The sequence below is a fragment of the Falco peregrinus genome, chromosome 6, assembly GCF_023634155.1.
Source record: "Falco peregrinus isolate bFalPer1 chromosome 6, bFalPer1.pri, whole genome shotgun sequence".
NCBI classification, from domain to species: Eukaryota; Metazoa; Chordata; class Aves; order Falconiformes; family Falconidae; genus Falco; species Falco peregrinus.
Window position 1 is genome coordinate 13,270,718 of NC_073726.1, and position 24,958 is coordinate 13,295,675.

The 24,958-nt window shown below is 41.5% G+C and overlaps 1 protein-coding gene across 8 annotated transcripts in view; it reads right to left on the reverse strand.

Annotated features, from left to right (window-relative positions):
- The window catches only part of ST7 (suppression of tumorigenicity 7), a 151,663-nt gene that overhangs the window by 54,182 nt on the left and 72,523 nt on the right, over window positions 1-24,958 (reverse strand). For 3 of the 8 annotated variants that reach the window (XM_055808580.1, XM_055808578.1, XM_055808583.1), the window contains exons 2-7: window positions 17,364-17,446; window positions 11,238-11,318; window positions 7,609-7,768; window positions 2,932-2,986; window positions 2,246-2,361; window positions 996-1,071 (exon numbers count right to left, since the gene is read on the reverse strand). In XM_055808580.1, the coding sequence (XP_055664555.1) occupies window positions 996-1,071; window positions 2,246-2,361; window positions 2,932-2,986; window positions 7,609-7,768; window positions 11,238-11,318; window positions 17,364-17,446 (571 nt within the window). Of the gene's footprint in view, window positions 1-995; window positions 1,072-2,245; window positions 2,362-2,931; window positions 2,987-7,608; window positions 7,769-11,237; window positions 11,324-17,363; window positions 17,447-24,958 lie in introns of those variants that run through there. The other 5 variants (XM_055808582.1, XM_055808579.1, XM_055808584.1 and 2 more) reach the window with 3 other exon arrangements.

The following is a 24,958-nucleotide window of genomic DNA, read 5'->3' on the forward strand; positions in this document are numbered from 1 at the left end:
GGCAATGGGCACAAACTGAGACACAAGAGGCTTGCTCTGAGCATCAGGAAACACTTTTTCACTGTGAGGGTGACTGAGCACTGGCACAAGTTGTCCAGGGAGGCTGGAGAGTCTCCCTCCTTGGAGATATCCAAAAGCCAACTGGAAATGGTTCTGTGCAACGTGCTGGAGGTGGCCCTGCTTGAGCAGGGGTGTTGAACCACATGCCCTCCAGAGGTCCCTGCCAACCTCAGCCATTCTCTGATACGTGAGTAGAACTGGATAGGCTTATAGCTCACTCCTGCAAAAGCCTTCTCTGCTACATGCTCTCTCAGTTAAACTGCTGTGCAGGAACAAACAATTCTTTTTGACCTTCTGATGAAACATGTAAAGGACATTCTGTAAGGCACCAGGTTATGGAATTCGAGAATGGTGTAATCTCTGACAGCAACCTAAGGGACTCTCTCCGCTTTGTGCACTTTGGCAACATATATACAGTTTGCCATGCCAGTAAAGCATCGCAGCACTGAGTTTATTTTGGGATCTCAGAATACTACGCTTCTTACTGAGAAAACAGATAATGGACTCAAAGACTAAAGTCCCACAAAATGACATCATATTCTCTCAGACTATGAAATGAATATTTCAGAAGGTGTTTATGAGTCCCTTCTTTCTTGCCTCTGTTCCGGATGACTGACAAACCCCAAAGGGAACTCTCTAGCCTATAAATGCATAGTTCGTATGCTCATTAGGAGACAACTTTATTAACACTTCGCTATGCTGATACAAAGCCCACTGACATCAATGAGAAGACTCCCATTGTCAATGCTGCCCTAAGGATTTTCTGAGTGGCTAGCACAACATGCAGCTGTGCTTTTTTCCTCCCGTTGCAGGCCTTGCTGTGACAGGCCTGTAATCATCATTAAAAATTACTGTAGCAACCCCCCCTGCCTTAAGCTATCATCAAATGGATTTTTAAATGACAGGAAATAAATGTGAATGTTGTTGTCACTCACTCATTCAATTCCAAAGCTTCATGTGCTGCAGAAATTCGGGCTTGGGGGTTTCTCTCTCTCCAGGCTTTTTGCATTACTGTTCAATAAACAAAGCAGAACAGAGGCATATCAGTCATTACAGCATTAACAAGCAGAATCTACTGCATTATAACAACAGAATTTATTTTGCTCAGCCTGACTCACTCCACAGCACTCAAAGAGGTCAGTGATCCCTCAAAATAATCATAATAGTCATAATCAACATGATATTTTTGTCCCAAATACTCAGCTTTACTCTTTCACTTAATTAAACTCTTTTTCATAGGAAAATCTGGCTGAGAGATCATGCCATCTGCACTGTCACGTACAGAGGCGAGAAGCAGCTTTTTCCTCTTGGAGTAGCAGATTCCACAGGACACAAAAGAATACAAGGACAGTTAGGATTCTTATTCTAGTTCCTTACTGTGCTGTTGCTTGAGGTGAATGTTAAATGGAAACAACATCCAGGTTAATCAGACTGCCTCATAATTAGCCCATCAAGTTCAGAAACTAGGATTCATGTTTATCGCGTGTTAAAAAAGCACAGTATGTTCTCTTTTGTAATTATGCCCTCAGAATGGAGTGCCCAACTGTCAGTATCTCTCCTTTCCTAAGAGACAAAGATTTGTCTCTTCAGAGGCGAATTCTGATGATCAAAATCATTGTCGTGCATTTCAACATGTCACAGAACCAAAGTCTGCGTGTGGACTTAACAATAAAGGCTTAACACAACTAAAGCCACTTCTATCAAATTCAGCTGTAAATGTGTTGTTTCCGTTTTCTACAGAGCTTCAAACTACATCTGGGAATGAAACACAGGACTCAAGTTTTACATAAGCTCTCTCTCTTCTGTCCGCATAGACTAAATGGGACCTGGATAATGTAACTTAACATGCCACACTGCAGCCAGAGGCAAATTAAGCTATATATGTTTGAAGCCGCTGCAAGAAACAGGGAAAACCCCAAATCTTTACACTTGCAAATGGTACCTTGAATGACTTCAGCAAGAAAGCAGAACAAAATAGTGACACAAATTAGATAGTTCATACCTACAAAGATATTTGTTCAGATCTAGAATTCTACAAATACAACAGCAACGATTTTCCAGGCATGATCAGACTTTTGCCTTTCCTTATTCCCTAGAGAAATGATGCCTGACTGCATTTTTCTTGCACCAGTTTAAAACAATCATTAAACTATTAGCAAAACCAGTTGTTCACAAGGTTTCTTACTAGCATCTGCAGGCCGTAAATGATCCGTGTCACATGTAAAGAATGTCTGATGGTCCTGTGCTGAAAGATTCATATCATAGTAAGTCAAAGGTTCTCTCCCTGTTACCCATGTATACCTGAAAACATGCCAAAAAAGAGACATTTTGGTTAATGAGGTCACATTTGGCAAAATGAATCTAGAAAAGAATCCTAGACATTAGAGATGGGCATAGCCTAGTAAGGTCACCCAGCCAATCTCCCAACCAACACATGTTGCATTTCGCTGTACTGTGATGGAGCGACAGTAGTTGAACCTACGCTAATGAGGATGTTGGAAAGTACACACTGGAAATTGGTAACACACATATTCACACACTAAGACTACATGAAACCTAGATGTAATTCATTATGTTGTTTTCTATAACTGATTTGAACAGAATTACTGCCTTAACAGTACCAAGTACACCTGGTAGGTTTTTCCTTTTTTTTTATAGGGTCACTAAAAACTGCAGAAGTAACAAGTGCATGAGCATGAATTTAAATTCCTTTTCATTCAGAAACATTTTACAAATGACAGAAAAAACCTGGCATGAGCACATGTCCACAGTTGGTTTTGTTTGTCCATCTCTGAGTTAGATTAATGGATGTGCACAGCCAAGGTCCTTAACCCAGTACTATGCCCAAAACCGTAACACTGTAGCACTTACCGATTATATTCAGCTCCTCTGAACAAATTTAAAGGATTTCGCCAGACTTTGCATTCTGTTATAAACAGAAACACACAATAATGAATCTCTTTCACATTACAATGGTACTTGAGGATTATCAGAAACATCAGTTATCTTCTAATGAGCCTCACCAAATGACTTATTTATAGGGGAAAAAAATATCAAGAGCATAGAGATGCAGGTAATCAGACTGTTCTTCCCTTTTAAAATAATAATTTAATTATAGATTAGTGTCAACAAACATAATAATTCCAGACAAATAAACACTAACAAAGCTCCAAACACCAGATGAAAAGATAATACTGATTAGTGCCAGGACTCACATTTACCGTAATGCAGAATTGAAGAGGGATCACACTGGGTTATTGCAGTGAAAAACAGCAATTAACTTGGTCCCTATGGACTTGTTATTTCCACAGAAAAAAATCAGAAAAACTGTCCAGTTAATACTGTAAATCACCGAGAATCTCAGTTACACTTGCCAAATCAAATTCCTCTTTAGCTCATGAAGTAAAAAATACATGGCAACATCTACTGACCTTACTTAAGTTACAAAGCATACTAGAGTTGACAAAGGATGTTGAAGGTGATTGGCAGAGAAAAGTTCATTGCATTGCAAAGGTTTGGGAACACTAAAAGCATTTCATACATTTCTTTCAGGGGGAAAAAACCTGTCAATTCTTCACAATGCAGGCAGGAAGAAACTAGAAAATCCACAACAATATAATTCAGAATAGAACTTATCAAAACCCAACCAAACACGTAAAAATGAATTTCTATAGCTTTTGAAAAGCTGAGGTCTTGATTCTGGTTTTTCTTCCTTTAACACTAGACTTGTTCTCTTCATTTCAACAGACAATTCACTCCAGTGAAGCTGAGACCAGAACCAAACCCAATATCTGCACAAATATTCACCAAGAGGCAGTGTTGTTCCACCACAGATCTGCTACTGGATGACCCCTCACATGGTGCTCTGCAAAAACTCATCATAGAATCATGAATCGTTTCAGCTGAAAAAGACCTTCAAGATCATCAAGTTCAACTGTTAACCTAGCACTGCCAAGTCCACCACAAAACCATGTCCTTAAGTGCTGCATCTACCACGTCTTCTAAATACCTCCAGGGACAGAGACTCAACCACTTCCCTGGACAGCCTGCTCCAAGGCTTGACAGCCTGCCAGCATTTCACCAGCTGCTTTCCAGTACCAAAAGTCAACCAGCACATTTTCCCCTACAAAATCTTGTGACATTGTTTCTACACAGATCATAGAGACGGTTTTCTGGTGGGATATTGAGGCAGCAGGGTATCAAGCCTTCTTATACGACATGCTAAGTGTATGCCTGTTCCCTTTATGCCTGTTCCATTAAAGAAAGGGACAGAAATACAGAACTGCAAGTCAAGACCTTCTCTTTTCTCCTGAATGCAGCTCCCGTTTCTAAGTGTAAGGCTAAAGTGGTATGGAGAGAAAGCATTTTACAGAAATTATCTGCAGTAACATAATGACACCCACAGCTACACAAACACTAGTGAAGTGGCAAAGGAGGTGGGCCCTCAGCTTGCTGCCTACATCACCTAAAACTATGTGTGAAACAGAGACAGGGGAATGGGAAGAGGTTTGGGAAGAGCGAATGCATTGATTATACATCTGCATCTTTCAACTAACCACTTCAGGAGGTAGCTAATATTAGAAAGTTCCACTGGTTCACTCAGCAGAAGTGCTTGATCAACATTCAGCTGTTCTGTTGTGCACCCAGACAGTACGGCTGTTTGACAAGCTTCAATCTGACAATTTTTACATAATATGACTTTCAAACTATCATAAATATTAAATCCACATCAGCCTTCTCAGTTCCAGAGGTACAATTCAATGGTTTGGCTTACTAGTTGCAACCAAGAGGATTAGGCAACTATTTTATCACAGTGACACCATTCTTTTTGTTCATCTTATTTAAGTGGTTATACTTTATCCAAAGTATGCACTACTTCAGCACTGTAGCAGGGAAAGGTGGAATTGGAGAACAAAAAGAGGAGGTGAAGAAGGGATTTTATTACCACCTCCTGTCCTGGGGGTAGAGTTTGACATCTGTCTAGCTGGTTAAACATGATGTGTTTGTTCTTTGTTGTTTTTGTCTTGGTATCTGCTGGTACTGTGGTCTCAGTACAACAACCACGCTTCTGACGACAAAGCTATATACTGCAATATTCTACCATAGTCAAATATCTACATAGGAAAACGGGGTGCGCCAAGTGAAAAAGCCATTTTCACCTTGTTGGACAGTGAAAGAAATACCCCAGCACTGACGCAGGGTAAACTGAAAAGGCTGCCTTACCTGTTATGCTACAAGTAATAAAACTGTATCCCTTATTTTATACAAGCAATTAGGGTCTACTGAAGATTAATCTTTCAGCTCCTTGTTCAATGGTCATGTTTTGAGCATGCTATCTTTCTGAAGGCACAAATAACAAGCTATCTGTACAGACACACTATCCAGAGACACTGTGAGAGACCCAACTCACAGACTCAAGTGCCAATGCACTGAAAGGAAACACACTCCTTAACTATTTCTTTACATCAGAAAAGTCAAGATGCTTGGGTGAACCTCATTAGTCAAAATACTGTGCCTTCTGCTTTAAAACAATGAGTTATTTCAGAGCTGCTGAAGTGTGACTGAGCACACTGATGAGTTTTCAGGTGTTTCCAAGCCATCCCATGCTTTCTGCCAGTTCATCCAAATCTAATATCCTGGACGACGCAATGCTGCTATTCACAGCCTCTCCTCGGATGGGAATGACAGCAGCTGAATTTGCTGTGCTTAAGTAGAAATACTCAGCAGAAAGCAAGGGATTTTGAGGCCACCTATTTCATTGAACTTGTGAGTTCAAAGCTAATTGTTGTTTGCTTGTTTTCATGAACACTGAAGAGCAGAAATAAAATTTGCCAGGTACAGAAATAGGCACCTCAGCTGCTAAAAAATAATAATAATAACTAAAATACATATTTTTTCATTCAGTTTTCTGCACTTGTTAATTCTGATATATTTTAAAAGCCTGCAGAGGAAATAAATTTAATGAAACTGTACTTGACTCTAGGTGCACATCCCTAATGAAACCCAAATTAATTTCTAGCATTAAGATTATGGCCTGTATGGCAAGCTAGGGCCGAAACAGGCGGCCTTCATTTCACAGACGAGGAACAAAAGCCAAGATGCTCCTGCCCTGACTTTCCTTTTGCAGTGGGCATCTCCAGCTCAAGCCAGAAGCAACACCACTTCAGCACCTTCATCACCCATGGGCTAGGTCTTCAAACCATCCCCCCCAGGTAGCTGAGTCACCCAAGCACAGAGACAAGCTCCCCTGGGACTCCTCTTCAGTCTGCAAAGATCGGTGCTTAGGGGGCTGATTCATTTTAGGCAGGCTGGCCTGTCTCTCAGAGGAACCATCCTCAGGCGACCAGGCACCGGAATCAAAGTGCCTCAGCAGAACCCCAAACCCTGTGACCTGACCAAAGTGACCTGCAGGGATAGTCCTCCTGTGGCAGAGTTGCAACAGGACTCAAGCTGCCTCAGTTCACACTGACATCTTCCCCACCATCACATGAGAGCTCATTTCTTGTGATTTAACATTTCTTCACCAGACCAAGTAAATATGTGTTCATTACAGTAATACATAAACGCACGAAAAAATGACAACTTGTACATTTATACTGGTCATGTAAGGCTCTCAAAACACCTCCTCAATCACATGCTAATTCATAATAATCACACACACTAGAAAAGAAGCCAGAAAGTCAACTTTAAAGGTTTGAATGGCTCAGAGTCAGACACCTTCAGCCTGACTTGCAGCACCCACTCCTTGCACTGAAGCTTCTAGCGGCTTTGAAGGCCTGGAAGCTCACAAACATTGCAAATGCCAGAAATCAGGGCCCCTAAACTGGAGGCCTTTTGTTAAAACCTGAAGGCGTTATGATGTGTGCAAAGTCACAAATCAAATCAGTAGCAGAGTCAGGTACAGAACAAGCCTTTTAGCTATCGAAAGCCACTGCGCTTCCACTTACTCGAGTGAAATCCAAACGTTGTTTACATACTACTTTCACGATCTAAATAATCAAGCGACACAAAAGCAGATGGGCATTCTTCACATCTTTTTCTGATGTTTTTGGTTACAACTTTGTTATTATTCAAAATAATTTAAATAAAAACACTGCCTGCCTTTAGAAACGATGTTGCAGAAAGAGCATGTGCAATTTCGCCGGGCTTTCAGAACACGGAGGGAACAGATGCACTGGCAACACAGCCTGAGCAAGGAGCACGGCATGGATTTGGAAAGATATAATTAGCCAGAGCAATTAATGAAGCAGCTCTGCCTTTTATTTGACGAGAGAACAAGTTTAAAGGAAGCCTCATCTGGTCTTACGGCTTCAGAACAAGATGGTATTTTGTACCCCGCGCCCGCCCCGGGGCTGCTGCCAAGCCGGGCCCGTGGCAGCGGTGGGGCGGGAGGGCCGGCTGCCCGAACCGGCCGCTGGGTCCCCCCTCGGGCATATAACGGCCATTCCCCCCCCCGCACTGAGTGAGCCAGGGCACGGAACCTTCAGCTTTACACCGCCTGGGAAGCCGAGGGACAGGCGGCAGCTGCCGCCGCCCGCCGCCCCTCACCTGAGACGCTCTGGCGGCTGGAGTCCGCGTCCCCGTTGGCGGCGCTGGCGGTGCTGGGCGCGCTGTTGTCCACCCCGCCCAGCAGGGGGCGCAAGTGGCTCACCGAGACCTGCTCGATGAAGGACGTCCCGTACTTGCGGAAGTACCACCACTCGAAGATCTGCAACAGACAGCGAGAGCGCGCCGCGTCAGCGCCCGCCCCGCCCCGCCCCGCCCCGCCCCGCCCCGCGCGGCCACGCCCCGCGCCGCCCCGCCCCGCGCGGCTCCTCAGCCCGCTCTCCCGCCCCTCAGCAGGGAGGCACCGGCCGGCGGGGACTCGGGCCTCCCCCCGGACCCTGAGGGAGGCACCGGCCGGCGGGGACTCGGGCCTCCCCCCGGACCCTGAGGGAGGCACTGGCCGGCGGGGACTCGGGCCTCCCCCCGGACCCTGAGGGAGGCACCGGCCGGCGTCTGCCCTGCCCGAGGAGCGGGCCGGCCTCCCTGGCAAGCAGCCAGCCTCCCCGGGGCATGCCGAGTTGGAATTTCATAACAGTTCGTGCCGAATCCGGCAATTCGCTTTCAAAACCTGGTTTACAGAGAGTGAAAAATCTCAGTCTCGTCAGCAAAGAATGTTGTTGGAGTTTTTTGTTTTGAACGGGGTTTTTTTTGTGGGGTATTTTTTTTTTTTTTTTACCCAAAGAACCTTAAATGAAATTATTTATTTCAAAGGCGTTTAAAATTGTTAGGAGCATTCCTTTACATTTACTTTTGGGAAAAGAAAACCAAAAACCAACAGCCCAGCAGCTCAGCTCCATCCCGTCTGACATCAATGGGATGCTGCAGTCAGGAGTACACTCTCCCCTCATCTTCCCCGAGCTCCCACTGCAGTCAAGGGAAAGTGAGGAAAAGCAGGTTTGCCTGTTTTCCCAGTAATGCTTCCAAAGGAATTAACTGAGTTTAATTAAAAAATAATAAAATAATGTTACTCCAGGAAGCTGAATCCTATTCCTTTTACGATTTTTTTTCCTAACTGCACTGTGTTTTGTTTGGTTGACTTGGGCTGATTCCAAATTTATTTTCAGGCTTTTGGTTCACCTAGCAAATCGGAAAAGATTTACAGAGCTCTACTCGGAAGATCATTCCACAGCCTAAAAAAAACGCTTAACTGAAATTGTATACATAAATATGTATCTGTGGTATTTTCACAGAGAAATTACACTTATTTCAGGAAACTATGTAAACCTGCAAAGGAAGACTATTTCATGTAAACAGAGAAAAGATTTTAACTGTAAAAACTGTAAAGACACTTATAGTGAGTTTGTAAAATGAGTGTATTTTGCAGTTCCACCTTAATCGTCACCCAAACATCTATACACCAACAGAAACAAAAGCAAATCAAAGGGTTTTTGAAAAATGGTTATCTATTAATTCTTACTACAACTAGACACAACCAACAGCGAGTGCAATGATTGTGTTCACATCATTGCCACCATCAGTGTGCTGCCAAGCAGGTCCTGGTGGGCCACCCAGGAGCCAGCAGGCTCTGGAAGACCTCTTAGGAGTCCACCTGCTGCAGAGAGGTTCAGGCTGGGCTCCACGCTCTCCCACAATAGTTTTTCATTTTTAAGTTCTCTTGATCTCTTTAAATAATTGAACTGACTTCTGTGTCCGTGGGATTGTCTGTAGGCAAGACATACTTTTTTTTTTTTTTTTTTCCCCTCTCCCTTTAAAGCGTTCCATAGGGGAAAACCAGAAGATAAACCTTCTGGCATAGCAAGAAAATGTTCCTTTCCAAAGGATACTCCAAGGCATTCTGCACTGGGGCTTCCCCTAACTTCAGCTACGTTGTTCAGGCATCTAGAGCACTCGTATGGAGGAAGCCTGGCCCTAGCTGCGCTGGAATGGGGTGGGCATGCAGCTGGTCACCACCTGAGACAAGTTCACACAAGAGGGTGCAGCAACCCTGGAAATCACTGGGTCCCCAAAACAGTCTAATGGGTCTTCTAGGGCACATCAGCAACAAGAATGGATCAGTCTAATGAGGAGAAGACAGAAGGGCTACGTGAACACATAAAGGTCACAAGCACCGGGAAGATAAACAGATGGTCACAGAGAAACCTGAACAGAAAGACACCCAGCCGTCCGTGACCTCTACATCCCAGGCAGATCACTGAAACCCCACACAGCCTGGACAGTTCCTCCTTACACAGGCACCACGGTGTGTCTGTCACTGTACTTGGTCCACCAGCACACACTTGCAGGAGTGCCCAGGTGGGACGGCTGGGAGCTAGGGACAGAATGTCGAGGTTCTGTCACTGAACACTTGCTCTGTGCTGCTGATACACATCCCCTGGTATACACCACTGCCTCCACATGCTGGATATAGGGGACAAGGAGCTGGCACAGGTAAGCAAGCTTTTTTAGCTGTTCTTATGCTCTTAGGCACACACCACCTACTAAAAAGTTTAGAATTTAAATATGATCTAAGAGACCATCTTAACCTAAGCAGGCAGCATGTGGCTGAACATTACAGAAAGGCTGTGCCATAAAGATAGTCACAGATCTGCTGTGAGCATGTTTCTGTTTTATCTTTGGAAACTTTGAGGCTTGAACAAATCAAGGCACCAAAGCCACAGTTCTACCTACCCAAGGCCTCAGAGAGAGTGGTCGTTAGGAATCGAAGATCACGGTCTTACATTGAGGCAAGGGACACTCAGTAAGACTATCACTGTAATGTAAGTGAGGGACTGAAGGCTGGATGGTCAAAATTCTTAGCAGTTATAGATGTATCTAACAAACTTTGTACTTTCTTTAGAAGAAGTATAAAAAATTATATTTCAAAATGTGCTAATAAATTCCTGCTCATTCTTTCAATGCTAATCACCTTCTAGACAAAAAGTCAGTAAAACCCAGAAGAGGAGAGCGAGCAGCACAAAAGCATGCTTGAGCCCACTTGCCCTTCACAAATGTACACCGGCTGGAAAACTGTCACACTGAATTTCAATGAAACTGAGAGTACAAGCAGAAAGAATGTATATAAATATGTGGTCACTACTACAGTTCAGCTGAGTGACAAGAGCTTGCTAGAACATAGATACAACTGTAAGTCTGCCTCCCTAGATTTACATATATATTAATTACTTTAAACAATGGCATTAAAGCTCATAAATTGTTTAAGGCAGCTTTGAAAAATATTAGCAATGTTGAGTGAATCCAGTGCCAGGAAACATCAGCCAGATCATACAGTCTCTTAGAAATTAAAGCCATAAATCATCATCATAATAAGCCTTTGCTTGGAGTCATTTGTTCGGGGTGTATGAGAAGGTAATCTGTAATCTGGTACTGAAGTCAAAACAATACATTCTCTCCCACAATTTCTGCAACTTTCTCAGACAGCATCAGCTGTTTTGAAACCTGATTTCTATAAATCAAATTTGATTTCTAACTGTACCAGCCAGTTTGAAAGCAACGTAAAGTCAACAAGCTTTTGACGGTTCAGCAAATGAGAGATCATCTGGCAGAGTAATAGCTGACTATGAGGATTAATTACCCATTGAAAGAGATCTTGATCAGAGAGGAAATTAAAAGGAAAGATAATTTCTGCACCACTTCTGAAAGAAAAGGCCACCTCATTTCTGTCATATACATACAGTGGGAAGGGAGCTCATCTTCACAGACCTTGTCCCCTTCACAGCAGTGGCAAACTTCTCTGGGATCTTTCTAGTTGGTGCCTGTGCTTTGAAATCAGAAAAGGGTCAAAGATCTCCAAACCCTCAAGGGATCTTTGAAACCATTATGTCCACAAAGGCCAAGTTAAAACCCTGTTCTGAATGTTTCCAGCTTTGTGTATTTAGAAAGCCCAATCTAGAATTTTTACTTTTTAATCTGGTATAGATAATGCTTAACGTAAGAGTATTTGATTTTGGAAAATCCTTACTGATAATTTCATGGCTATAAAAAACCAACTTGTAGGTGACAAATATATTTGGGTTGAGAGCTGGTTAATCATGCATAAGTCTTCTTAATACATTTCAGATACTTGCTTTGGACTTTTTTTTTTTTTGCTTTTGCTTCTCTGTGCAGGTACTTCGCTGCCCCTGTGCAATGAAAACATTAGTCATTCCCTTTCTTATCTCTGCTCTTGCAGACAGACAATCCCAGATTTTATTTCTCTCTGTAGCAACAAATCTATTCTGCATCATTTTGATATCTGATCTTCCTGCCTGTTTTTTCAGAACAGATATTCCATCATAAATGCATCAATTCACAAGGGATGATTTTGATAGTAATTCTCACTAAACCAAGTAGTGATGTCTACCAGCGATCTGAATTATGCTTTTCTGTCTATCACATTTGAGACAGGCATCCTCTCTTACAGCGAACACCCTCTGTAGTCCTCTTCTAGTGTGAGTGCATTGAGCCTTCAACAGAAGCACTAAAGTTGCCAGCAACTTCCACAGCTCCAAGTTCTCATTCAGCTTTGTAATTAGGGTTCCACATCTCAGAGGAGTAAGATTTGGAGCGCTCTTCTAATATAAGGGGTGGTTAACAACCGATCTAATGGATATAAATAAAACTTACTCTCTTGAGGAACAGGATAACGATAGCACAACTTGATTCCATGGTTAAGCCTATTTGATACATAAAACAGGACCACAGCACAGGTTTGGCAGGCTCAGTCATTTGTGATGTTTTTTTGCTAGCACGCTGCCTGGCCTGTGCCAACTCTCCCAGGCAATGACTGGGCATGCTCTAGGGACAGCACAGCCCAGGGGCTGTCCCTAGGAGAAAGTATAGAAAAGATCATCCTGTTTCGGTAGGCAAGTGTTTATCCGTATGGGTGTGATTATACAATGCTACTTGCCTTCTGACAAAGCAAGCCCCTGGTCTGTTTTATTTTAGCTGTTAGGGGTAGCCAGTGACTCAAGCAGATCCTCCTGTCCTGCTCAGCTTAGTTCTAGGAAACAGTACACCTCTGACCACGCTCTCAGTGTTTTTACCAACAGTCTTGAAGGCTATGCAGCCCCCTTCCTTCTGGATGAAATGCACCCATTTAGCATCCTCTTAGACTGCTGCTGGTTACCGAACCCCCACTTGTCTTAACTCAAGGAGTCAGCATGAGAAGATACATGCAGTGCTAACAAGCAGCTTGTTAAAAATAAATAGCTATTTGCTTACACTTCATCTACCTCTGGAAATACAAAAATGGGAAAGAAAATAACATATTGCCTGGCCTAAGTATAGTACTTCTCTCAAATTAGAGCCCAGCTACTTATGGTAACTCTTTCTTATCTGTGGACTGGCTTACAGCCTGCCTTCCTACAGACCCCTTCCTCTTTCATCTGCTCCTTGGCAAGTGTTTCCAGTTTCTTAGAACTTCCTATAAGGATTCTGCCCTCTCTGACCTGTCAGCCTCCACTGAGCAGAGCAGAAACTTTGAACAATTGCCACGTATCGCTTTTCAGCCACCGAAGATTGTGCCTGCACAATTGTCTTACCTTTCTGGAGCCTGTGGCAACACCCAGAACTCAGTCACCTTTCTGCCCCTCTGCAGCAGGCTACACAGAGGTATTGAAACAAGCAGAACAACTAATATCTACAGAGAATAAGACAGGTCCCTTCTGTGTTATTCAAGTCTCTCACAGACTTCCTGGACTGGTACCATTGGTTACCAAAGGCTGGGACTCTCGCATACTATACATTTACTTGAGTAGTAGCAGACAACCCAGCTGCTCAGTGCTAGCCAGTATGTAGACTCAGCACTCATGCTCCACCTCCATAGACTGGCTTTCTAATCCTTCTCTCAGAAAGACCTGGTATTTGTGCATTGCAGAATGTTTCTCATGGTGTAGCAGAAAACTCTTATTATTGTCCCAAGCTCTGCAGTAGAATCACGAGGCATTCCTGGTGGAGATTGAAGACTGGGGTTCACTTCTGCCTGTACTTTGTTAGAACGAAGACTCCATCAGTTTGTAGAGCAAATATCACGCACACTTGCTAACCAACTTTCACTCTGGTGATAACTGTATGTTAAATACATGGCCTTATTTGCAAATCTCAGTGGCATTTACACAGTTCCAGTTCACAGCATTTACTGGACATCAGTTGTGTTTCATGACAGTTTTATTACCCTACCTGTGGAAAACCTTAGCCTCTCAAACACCGAATACAATGCAGCTCATTGTGTTCTGTGAGACAGAACCCTGTTTTTTACTGGATTAAAAGTAATTGTGGTGGAACCAAGTTTGCAATACAATATTTCTAATGGAGCCTGGGATTTAATTTGGTTCCTGTTTTTGATTTTTGCCAAAAATAGTGCAGATAAATTGAACACATGCTAAATTGTTCATTTTAAACTATGTTAGTCAAGTAATTCTTGAGAATGCTTGAGACAGAAAAGTATTTCCTGTACTGTTCTAAGCTATCCCGAAAAGAAAAAAGGTCTGAAATCCTTGCTTCATTTAAGTCACATTGCCTACAGCAAGGCCAGAATTTTACCTAAAGAATGAAAACAAAGTAAGAGACAAAATAAGATGGGAGAGTAGTGTTTTGCAAAGGAGTCCCGTAGCATGCAATTGCCCAAAGCTGAACTCTGCAGTCATTGCTTCACAACCCAAACATGAAATAGGAAAAGCATTCACTTTCTCATTGGTTACCACACTTCTGAAATGATGGAATTTTCCATCATTTCATAACCTGCAGTTCTGTGATTTCTCCTTCTGATTAGGAATTGCAGCCAGCTGATAATGGAAAGAAATCTGCCAGACCATATGGTGGAAAATTCCAAGGAATATTAGTACATCTAGTCTGGAAAATACCCAAGCAATGTAGATATGACAATAGAATGTTTATTTTATGAGAGAGTTTCACTTAACACCATGTAACAGGTGAATGTGTAGTAATGCGGGCAATACAGCATGTTACCGGGCCATTGGTAAACAGCAAGATTATTAAGAATAATTAATCTGAAGCACAATTGGGCTAGTGACAGGCTAGCACTACCTCACTAGAACTTACTCAGCTGTCTTTCCTGATACATGGTCTGTTCAACTTGCAGGTTCTTCTCTCCTTGACTGTGTCTGCTGAGTTCCTTTTCCATCATCCAGTTGACAGACCACATGTTCCTCTCAGCACAGACACCAGTCCCTAAAATCTAGGGTTCCTGGCTGTTACCTTCCTGGCCTATGTATCCTTTGCACACTTAGGATGATGGCATAGGAACAGCAGGCAACAACTGATAGCAGTAGTGAAGGTCCACAAAAAAGTCTTTCAATCTTCTTTCAGTCTGTGTCTACACCTCCATCACCTCACTGTTCCTTCAGCTTGTTCATAATGGACTTTGTCATGCAGCATTTAGTGATTTTTTTTCCAGTTAAGTCTAATCTCTTCCTGGGAGGCTTCTAATGCTGCCCTTTTGCCCCTTCCTCATATCACAGTCTTGAATACTCCTTGCCACTTCCTTCTTGTACTTTCCATCAAAGTACAGCACTCAGAAATGTCTTGCTCGCAAGTCTCCTGCTGAGCTTGCTCCTCAGAAATTACCTTCGTGACTACAGTATAAAATCTACCTACATTTGCAATCATGCACAGAATTAGTTACAGAATCTACAGAATCTACAGATTCTAATCTAACAGAATTGGACACAGAATTCAGTCACAGATAATTTAGTCTCTCTTCAGGGTACTTTGCTCCACTTTGATTCTGTAAGGTATTTCCATAGGGCACAAACTGTGTTTTTCTTGCAACCTCCTCCCACTGCCTTCAATCTAACAACAAATCTGGAATTGTGCTTGTGGGACCCATGTTATTTCTGTCATTCCTTCTCATCTTGATGGTGGGGTCCAGCCTTTCAAACATTTCTTCTTTCTGGCTGACAGTACTGAATGTAACATTCAGTATTTTCCTCCCATGCATTTGAGTAAGTTGTGCTGAACCGAATCCAAGTCTTACAGGTCTGGCTTCTGTTCATATTCTGAAAGATCTGCTGGTGTCTCTGAAGCTCCATCCTATGCTTTGAGGATCAAACCATATGAGAATGAAGAATGCCCAAGGTGCAGACATTAAGTAATTGCCTTCTGCTAGCTACAAGGAAACCTCAGAACAAGGCACAGCAGCAGTGCACCTGATGCTTTATACCTGGCATCATCTAAGTGATGAGAGTCTCACAGGCATTCAGGAGTCAAGGACACCATTTCTTTGTCTACATCAACTACAGGCAATGTGTAAGTGAGAGGTGTGCGTTTCCCACACCAAACTGATAAAGTTTAATTAGGAACCTAGTTTCTTTCGAGTTTCTCTGAGGTCAGTAGATCCAAGGCGATGTGAACAAGCACCTAGCCATGTCTCTCTCTTTCCACTTACCGTTACTGTAACTACACTCCTACACAACTGGTCTCATTGGTCTCCCAATTACATGCCTAGTTTGGTATGGTGAGGAGGGTCTTCAGCTTGTATCCAGCATATTTTAAATGTGTACAACTTGTTTTTAGACAAGGACCTAAGACAGATTGAACAAACAAGACTAAAACAAAGAACTCCTCCCTCAGAAGGGGAAGTGCAGAGGGAGGTGCTGATGTCTTCTCCCTGATATCCAGTGATACGAAGCATGGGAATGGTTCAAAGCTGTACCAGGGGAGGTTTACAGTGGACATTAGGAAGCATTTAGTTACTAAAAGGGTGGTCATACACCAGAACAGACTTCCTAGAGAGGTGATCGGTGACCCAAGCCTAGCAGTGTTTAAGAGGCATTTGGACAATACCCTTGACAACATGCTCTAACTTGGTCAGCCCGGACTTGGTCAGGGAGTTGGATTAGATGATCATTCTCTTCTCTTCTCTTCTCTTTTCTTCTCTTCTCTCTTCTCTCATCTAATCCTATCCTATCCTATCCTATCCTATCCTATCCTATCCTATCCTATCCTATCCTATCCTATCCTATCCTATCCTATCCTATCCTATCCTATCCTATCCTATCCTATCCTATCCTACCCTATCCACGTAAGTAGAAAGCCAGCTGTCAGCAGTGAGGAGACAAAACAGCCCAGTATAACACCCTACATATACCATGCAGATTCTTAGATTTTTTTACCTCTGTTTGTTTTTATGAAGACTGAATAAAATCCAGAACAAATGCTCTGCTTTGGACTCCTGCATTGTGATGGTATTATGATTCATTCCACTGCATTGATTTGCACAATGAAGCCCTTGGGGATTACATATGGGAGGAGGGTTTTTTAAATGATTTAAAAATACTCTTCAGACCTTTAAGTAAATAGGCAGATATGTACCTGAAAGATTTTGAAAGTGAAGATCTGAAATAATTAGCTCTTGGAATCTTGGCACCAGAACTGGGTTCGTTGCTAACATTCTGCTCGCTGTTTCTCTGGTAAGTCCTGCTGTAACTTTCTAAAAGGACCATGCTAAGCTGAGATAGTTGGTACCTCTCTTCTTTTTACTGGCCTTTTTATTTCTGTAGTACTTGTCAATAGAAATACCAAACATGCAACCACTTGCTATGAATTACTATAGGGCTGTTAGTGGGGCACGCTGTCTTTCAAGACTTGTTTTATTCAGAGGCATAGCACTGGAACATTTTCTATCTTTTTTTTTGTTGTTCCCACGGAAAAAGTACAAATAAAGAAATACAAATTTTATACTGCAGAAAGGCAAGTTTAAGGAAAAAAAAAAAGACACCTATTAATCTGGATAAAGCCTGAAATGCCATTCTGGATAATGAAATCAATTTTTAAAGTGATATAATATATCTAGTACTTACCAAAATAAGTCCCGAGATTAGTGAGGAAGTGCCTGTCAGGGCAACATAGAACTTGGGGGTTAATGTGTTCAAAAACATACTCACTGAAAAAGAAAAGAGAGGAAACCATGAGTACAAGAGCAGGACATATTCTCCCAACTGCTTTTCAACTACAGCTAAGTTATTACCTGAATTTTGATATAAAAGACAGTTTAAAAAAACATCCTGTCCCATCTGCCTAACCTCTGATAAAGCACAGCATTAGATTGCCACATGCAGAATTCTGTTTTCACAACCGAGTCAATCCCAAGGCATTGGAAAACAGTTGTACACACTTTTGGGTCTTCCCTATTCCAGTCAGCACTCCACTGACACCAAATTCAGGATTCCCCATGATATATGGAAGACATTTTATTATCTGCCTTTGCTACTCTGTTGCAGTTAGAAATCTTAGGCGTTGATCACAATGTCCTGCATTCAACATTGTCTCAACATCCTGTATGACCTCAGTGAAACTATCTGGACAATTTTTTTAAAGCCTTTTACTTCTCATTACCTTGGTTCCTTACTGATAAAGTAGAAGATAACAGCATTTCCCTAACTCATTGCACTGCATCAAAGTTAGTGGACCACTCAGTATGCCAACAGTGAATAAATGCATAAAACAGATTAGGACCTAACTGGCTTTCTGATAATTAGGAGTGAAAATCATGGTAGCTGTCCAGCTTATCTGAAATCTAGGGCAGAAGCAAAGCCAGACAAACCGCAAGGAATGGCAATTCCATCTGTATGGGTTTCTGGAAATTAAAAGAGCTTTTCTAGTCATATACTGTTTTGGAAGCTGCTTAGAGAATCACCAGGTAATTGTGCTCAGCCTCCCACAGAAAATCCCTATGACTTTAAGAGAATAAAATAATGTTTTTAATAGGTTTTGGATCACTCTACAGAAGCTACTAGAGAGAATTGAAGCTCTTCCACTAAATTCTAGGTGTTTAAAGAAAACCCTCAACTTCCCGTCACCTCCATCTTCCACAAATTACAACATTCTGTGTTAAACTACATGGACAGTTAGAACATCTTCTGTAAAAAAATCTACTAGTCTCATCCTTAACCAGTGCCGAAGTATTACTCATACATATATACATATATGTATATACACACGCATATATTTGTATATATACATGCATCCATGACTCAAGAGGGAGCTGACAACAGTTAGCAGGTAAATTTAAAAGTCTTGTAGCAGACTACCAGTCATTACAAAATGCTGATGAAAGACCTGGATATGTAGGTGGAAGGCCCTCAGTTCATTCTGTTCCCTTTAGAAATTACACTTACTGAAATTAAATAATATGGAGCCAAAGAATGAAGAGAAGACAACAGCAGCAGGATACAAATCATCAAACATATGATTAATTTTCCATGACCAGTAAAACAGAAAATTGTTTTCCAGAAATGCATCACTAAAAGAGATTGAAAGCCTTCAATTCAGCTGCTTTGTTTGGGTTTTGGCTGCATATTTTTGACATTTTTTTCTTGGAAAAGCCATAAACTGTTAAAATGGAAGTGTCATTTTCTGCTCCACTGGAGTGGCATCAAGCTTCAAGCTGATATAGTAAAGAAATGGTTTGGTAGGTTTTAATTCCATAGTACATTTTCTTTCACAAATGAGCTGGATGCTAGATTCTCAGCTAGTGTAAATCAGTACAATATTGCCAATTTTACTGATTTATGTCAGCTCCGGCTCAATAGTTGGGATTTTCCCACATCTTTTTTTTTCCTTCCTCCTTTCCTCCCTCCCTCCCTCCCTCTCTCTTTTTTGCTCTTTTCTTTCCTTCCTTCCTTCCTACCTTCCTTCCTCCCTCCCTTCCTTCCTTTCTTTCCTTTCTTCCCTGCTTTCTCCAGCCTCTATACTGGCTAGGAAGAAGAATGGAGAGACTGAAATAGCTTTGGCTTCTACCAGACACCATCAGTCCTTTACAAGAAACATTCCTCATTCTGGAATGCAAATGTAAGCCAAAGACACAGTCAAACTACGTCACTGGGGAAATTTCAGACCCTCAGTGAAATTACTTCATCTGCTTAGGTCAGGATATTCCTGAGAGAGAATATGGTATGATGGGACATAGATGTCCATGTCCCCCATGTAGCACAGTGCTGTTGCAGTGCCAACAATAAGATGAAAAGTGAAGCAGCTGGAGATGTTACAGAAGTGCTTTCTCCATGGAATGCTGGAATTTTTCCTATTAAACTGAAAAAAAATTTCCCATTACCCTGGAAGAAATTTGATTTCCAAAGCTGTGAAGCCACCTCAGTCTCCTGTGTTTCAGAAGATTCCACATGACAATATCCATTGAATAAGAATATAGTCTATTTGCTTTAAATCTCTAATGTCTGTTTCACTAAGAAATGCTGCAAAGAGAACAAAGCTTCTCAAGCAGTGATCAATCGTTATCATTACTTATCATTACTGACTGCCATCAATAAAATTGGCTTTGGGAAATACATCCCCATTTGGAAGAGCCCTCTCAACAAATTAGCTCCATGGACCTCATCAATGGAGTAGAATGACTGAGGCTCTTAAAGAATGCTGTCAGCTTTATCACCACTCCTCTACAAGCAATGTATACTGATTTTATCGACAAATTCTGGGATTTCAGCGGAGACAGGATTTTATTTATCTGTCATTTACACCACTGCTACTACTTTGTTTGCATGCATACTGGTGCTCCTTCATGCTCTTTACTACAGGCTGCTACAATTCTTCACTTTCACAGCTTAGTCATGGAACTGGCAAGGTAAACAGGTATGGTGCTGGATGCTTTTAGATTGTATGGGCTGGACTCCCAGCTGCCTGGAACAGCTCAGTACATTTGCTACAGCTGCACTCAACTACCAGAGCTGCTTACATGGACTGTATCTTCCTAATTCTTTTCCCATCTTTATCCCACTCATTAAATATAAGAATCTTGTGTCCCATTATGAAAATTATCAACTTCTGCCAATTATTAACTACTCTCCCAGTCCCTCTGTCTACGTAAATATTTTTAACAAAAGCAAACACTTTCTAATAGGAAACACATCCCCAAAACAGTAAAACTAAGCACTGGAGGATCTGTGGTCAGACTATTTTTATTCTGAAGTCAATGAGAATTCATTGTTTCAATGGAAACTACATTAAGGCCTAGTTCTCATAATACTAACCCAAAAGTAAAAATCAAACCACTTTTGGGTTATCTGATCTATGTCATTATCCAAAAGAGAACATTTCTTTACATTCAGCATTCTCACACTGGAGAAATCATTATTATATTCAATATCTCTGTCCTGTAGTGGACTCAGGTTTCCTTCAGTGTGCTGCAGTAAACTAGAGCCATTAGATAACGCTAAATGCCCATCTGCCTCCATTTGGATAGCATTATGTTTCTCCTCTATTTCCATTTGATGAAGTAGCAGGACTGAGACGCAGAGTCTTCCGAGAAATGACAGCTGAAGATACTCAGAGAAGATGACTGCAGAACAAATAAGCCAAGCAGAATCACCACTGAAAGGTGGTAGTGTATGTCCTTTTTCTGAATTCGTAACACTCCAGTGTATACCTAATTATTTCTGTCCACAAAGGGAAGATGATGCAGCTATTCAGCTTGGAGTGTCATCTCTTGTCTATAACTTGGTAGGACTTAAACAGGGCAACTAATGAGTATCTAGAGAAAGAAACCTGCTTGATGTTCCTACAGTGCCAACTCTTCTAAAATTACTGTCAAATCCCAATTATTTCCACAGGCTTTTGACGACCAATGATTTATTTTAGGTGTGTTAGTAGAGATGATGGAAGACAGTACGGCCTGTTTTGTTTTGTTTTGGGTTTTTTTTAAGAAAACCAGCACGACCTATAAATGCTGTCTAAACAAGACAAGCATGTCTGCTTATGAGAGGCTCCTGGCCTTACAAATGTCTACCCCCTCTTTCTTCCCTTCTGTTTATTGCTTTCATTTTAATCATGCTTGAATCATCCACAGGAAGGCACAATTTACATTTCCGAAGGTGCCTAAGTTACATGGGCAAAGAATTCTATCCTATTGTATAGTATCTACGGACGGACTCTTACTTCATTGTTAACTGTGTATGCTCACAGAGATGAATTTACATCCTATTCAATTAATGCCAGACAAGGTAAAAAAGCACGTAAGTCATGTTTAATATTCCCTGTTGAGGCTAATCAAAAGAGGTGATTGAAATGTTCTTGAAAGCTGATCCCATTTCATTCCGTTATATATATTATTCACTGCCAATACTCGTGATTCATTCTGAAAACGGGAATAAACAAGAGAAGAAAATCCAGATATTTTTCAAGCAAGAAAACCCTCAGATAATGTAAAATCTGTCACCCAAGGTGACAAAACACTATGTCGCTTTACAAATTTCTTCAGGGAGTTGAGGCATTCAGATTTCAAGCATGTGAGGAACCACACTAGCAGGGAAATCCTGGGGTTAAACTGCTCAAAGTATCATTGTGCTGCTGTATCGGTTAATTACATTAGAGGAACATTAGGGGAGGGAGCACTGCAAACTACCTACTATTCCCACATGTGGATCTACTAAAATGAGAGCCCCGTTACCTACTTCTGAATGTGAGGCTATGTAGCTTGCACAGTACAGTGCAAATAGAAAAATTAATAGCAACGGTACATAAATCATATACACAAACAGATCAAGCAAAGACAGGACCACATCATTTATGGCACTTCTAAGAGGAAATATAATTCCCTGAACAGAACATTGTCTTAAAATAGAGATAAAATTACATATATCAACAACTTAGTGTAAATAAAAAGATGCACTGCACAGAATTTAAAAAATCAAACATAAACAATCCAAATATACTGAAATACACATAAAGACACAGGTCTTTTTGTGCCAGTATCTCTACGCTCCTAAGTGAGACAAGGTTTCTGGGTACAGCAGTAACTTTTATAGGAATGTATAGCCAGAAAACATAGAAAAGCTTTTAGTCACAGAGCAATTCTAGTGCATTACTGGTCCTTAAGTGCTAATGGCTACAATACCTGCGTCACTAAGAAGTTTTGCTGCACTTTCTGTCTCCACCCTCCACAATATTTGCTTGGTATGCAGATCAATGCAAATTCTTGTAACACCAGTGCCAAGAGCCCAAATCCTTTAGACAGGTGACAAGCTAAGAAACCTATCGCTGCAGACCTTTGACACAGCAATTCAGCATCTTCTCACTGCACCCATCCATTCAAGCTGGTGTTCAAGCATGGTACAGAGGATGCGGCAGTGACTGGCCTGTTTCACAGGGGGCTTCATCATGGATTAAAGCAGCTCCCTGATTCAAAGTTGCTGCAGCAGTGAAGAACTCTTCTGCCACAGTGTCAGCAAAGGCTGCAGATTAAAGTTTAATAAACTTATGTTAATAAATGTATAAACTTCCCCTGAGTACGAAGCGCTGCGTACTCTTGACTTTAATTGAACTATTTATACATAACCTTTTTGAACCCTCAACCCATTCTACATAAGAACGTTAACAATACACTTCAGGAAAAGCATGCTAGGGTCAGGCTGAATATGCATTATGTACTATGGTGTCCTCTAGCTCAATATAAATACAAACCCCATCAGATTTAAAGCTAGCACAGTGCATTATCTCAGGAAAAAAAACCCCAACTTTCACCATTTACCAGGGTTTTCCCTGGGAAGCTACCAAGATTTTTTTTAACTTCTTCAGAGTTCTTGAAGAAATTACCAAAGAAGAGATAAGCATTCAAAAGTTTAAGAATGCGGCGGAGCGAGTTTCATTTTTACTTGTCCCAAATGCTATGCAACTTCCTTCTGTAAGGCCTTTTGTCTAGGTCCATTTTCAAATCTTGAAAAAATTTGTCACTCCGAAATGAACACATGGCCATTCCAGGCAGGAACAGCTGGTGTCTCTGTGCTGCACACAAGGAAATCCAGATGCCCACTCACTTTGTTCAACCACCTACTCTTGTCCTAAGGCTGAATGAGAGTCACATTCCGATGTCTGGAGCCTAAGCTAATGGCCAGTGAAATTGTCTGTTGCTCTCTTCAAATGCTGGATCACAGCCCACGTGAGAGAAAATGGTGATGTGCCAAAAGCTACCTATTATTTCAGATAAATAATTAACTCAGATTAACTACATAGTTAAGCATAATCAGTGTTCTGCCCTTACAGATATTTCTAGTTAGTGAAATAGAACTTTCTGGACTAAAGACCACTGCACTCTCTCTTCCATGTTTCCACATCTTAAATGTAGGTTTCCCCTTTCAACGGAGTATCTTTACCAAACCAAAAAGGAGAGCGAGTAGGAACGGTCTGCAGAGAAGTTGTGTATCATGGGAGAGGCTTTCAGCCACAAAGCACAGCCCAAAGAGAAGAAAGAGTGGAAAACAATACAGTGCCAGTTCCACGTCAAAATAATTCAGATTCATTTACTCATAACTGAAAAATAATTTTGAACATTGCACATGATGGCAATAACATTCTCTCCACTTTGTGACCCAGTGGCCCACTAAGCAAATTATGTCCAGCACAGAAAACTGAAACAAATCTTAGTAAATTCAGTCCATCTTTTCCCAAACAACCCTGCCCGAGGATTGCTAGCAAATTCAATTTAAACATTCTCAACATTTTAATGCATTAAGTATCTGAAAGCCAAAGTAACACAATGACCAATGCTGGCCTCCTTTTCAACACCAGGTCTATATTCATGTTATAATGTCCAGAAGTTATCAGATCAGTAAAAATTCTGGCTCAGTCCTAGCAGGAATTAGTCTGTGCTGGTTCTGGAGCTTTTGGGACTTACATGAATACATTGTGTCCTTCAGAATGCATTAACTATTCAGCCTGTTAGACAATAAGATTGCTCATCCCTACTGAGAATAATATACAGGCAAACATAACTGATAAGAGGCAAGAACCATCACAGAACTGAGGGCAGAAGTATGTACAGGTGAATCAAGGAAAACAGATTTGGAAGAACAAAACCCACTTAGACACTACTGTGACTTGGGAAACAGAAAAGAAAACCAGATGAGAGTTAAGCAAGCATTATACAGCGATGAGTTAAAAGAAAATTAAAAACCGGAATGGTGATAAAAATAACCCGTGCAGAAAGAAGATAGAGACAAGAACAGTAAAAGAAAAAAAAGACACGTAACATGAATGTAAATAAAGGCTATTTTTACTTTAGCAAAAGATGGTTTGTGATTCAGAATTACCTTTTCACTGGGAGAAATAAGACTGCCAACACCGACAACTTAGGTCATTTAGGAAGAGATACTGTCAACAAATTAGTCCCTGGTTCCAAATACAGCCTGAAGCATGGTCTCAAAAACTAAGGCACTCAACACAAGATGTTATTATAGAGTCTTACCCACAGCTATCTTTTCCCAGAATTTCCTGCTAAGGTCAGCTGCTACACCTTCCCCCAGGAACAGGCAGGCTGGATGTAAGGCACAGGAGGCACCATACCCACCCCGAGAAAAACATTCTCTTGTGAATTTAAATGCTAAAAGCAATTTAGGATGGCTCGACTCAAGCACAGTATTTTGCTATTCTGTTGGTCTGAGACCATGAC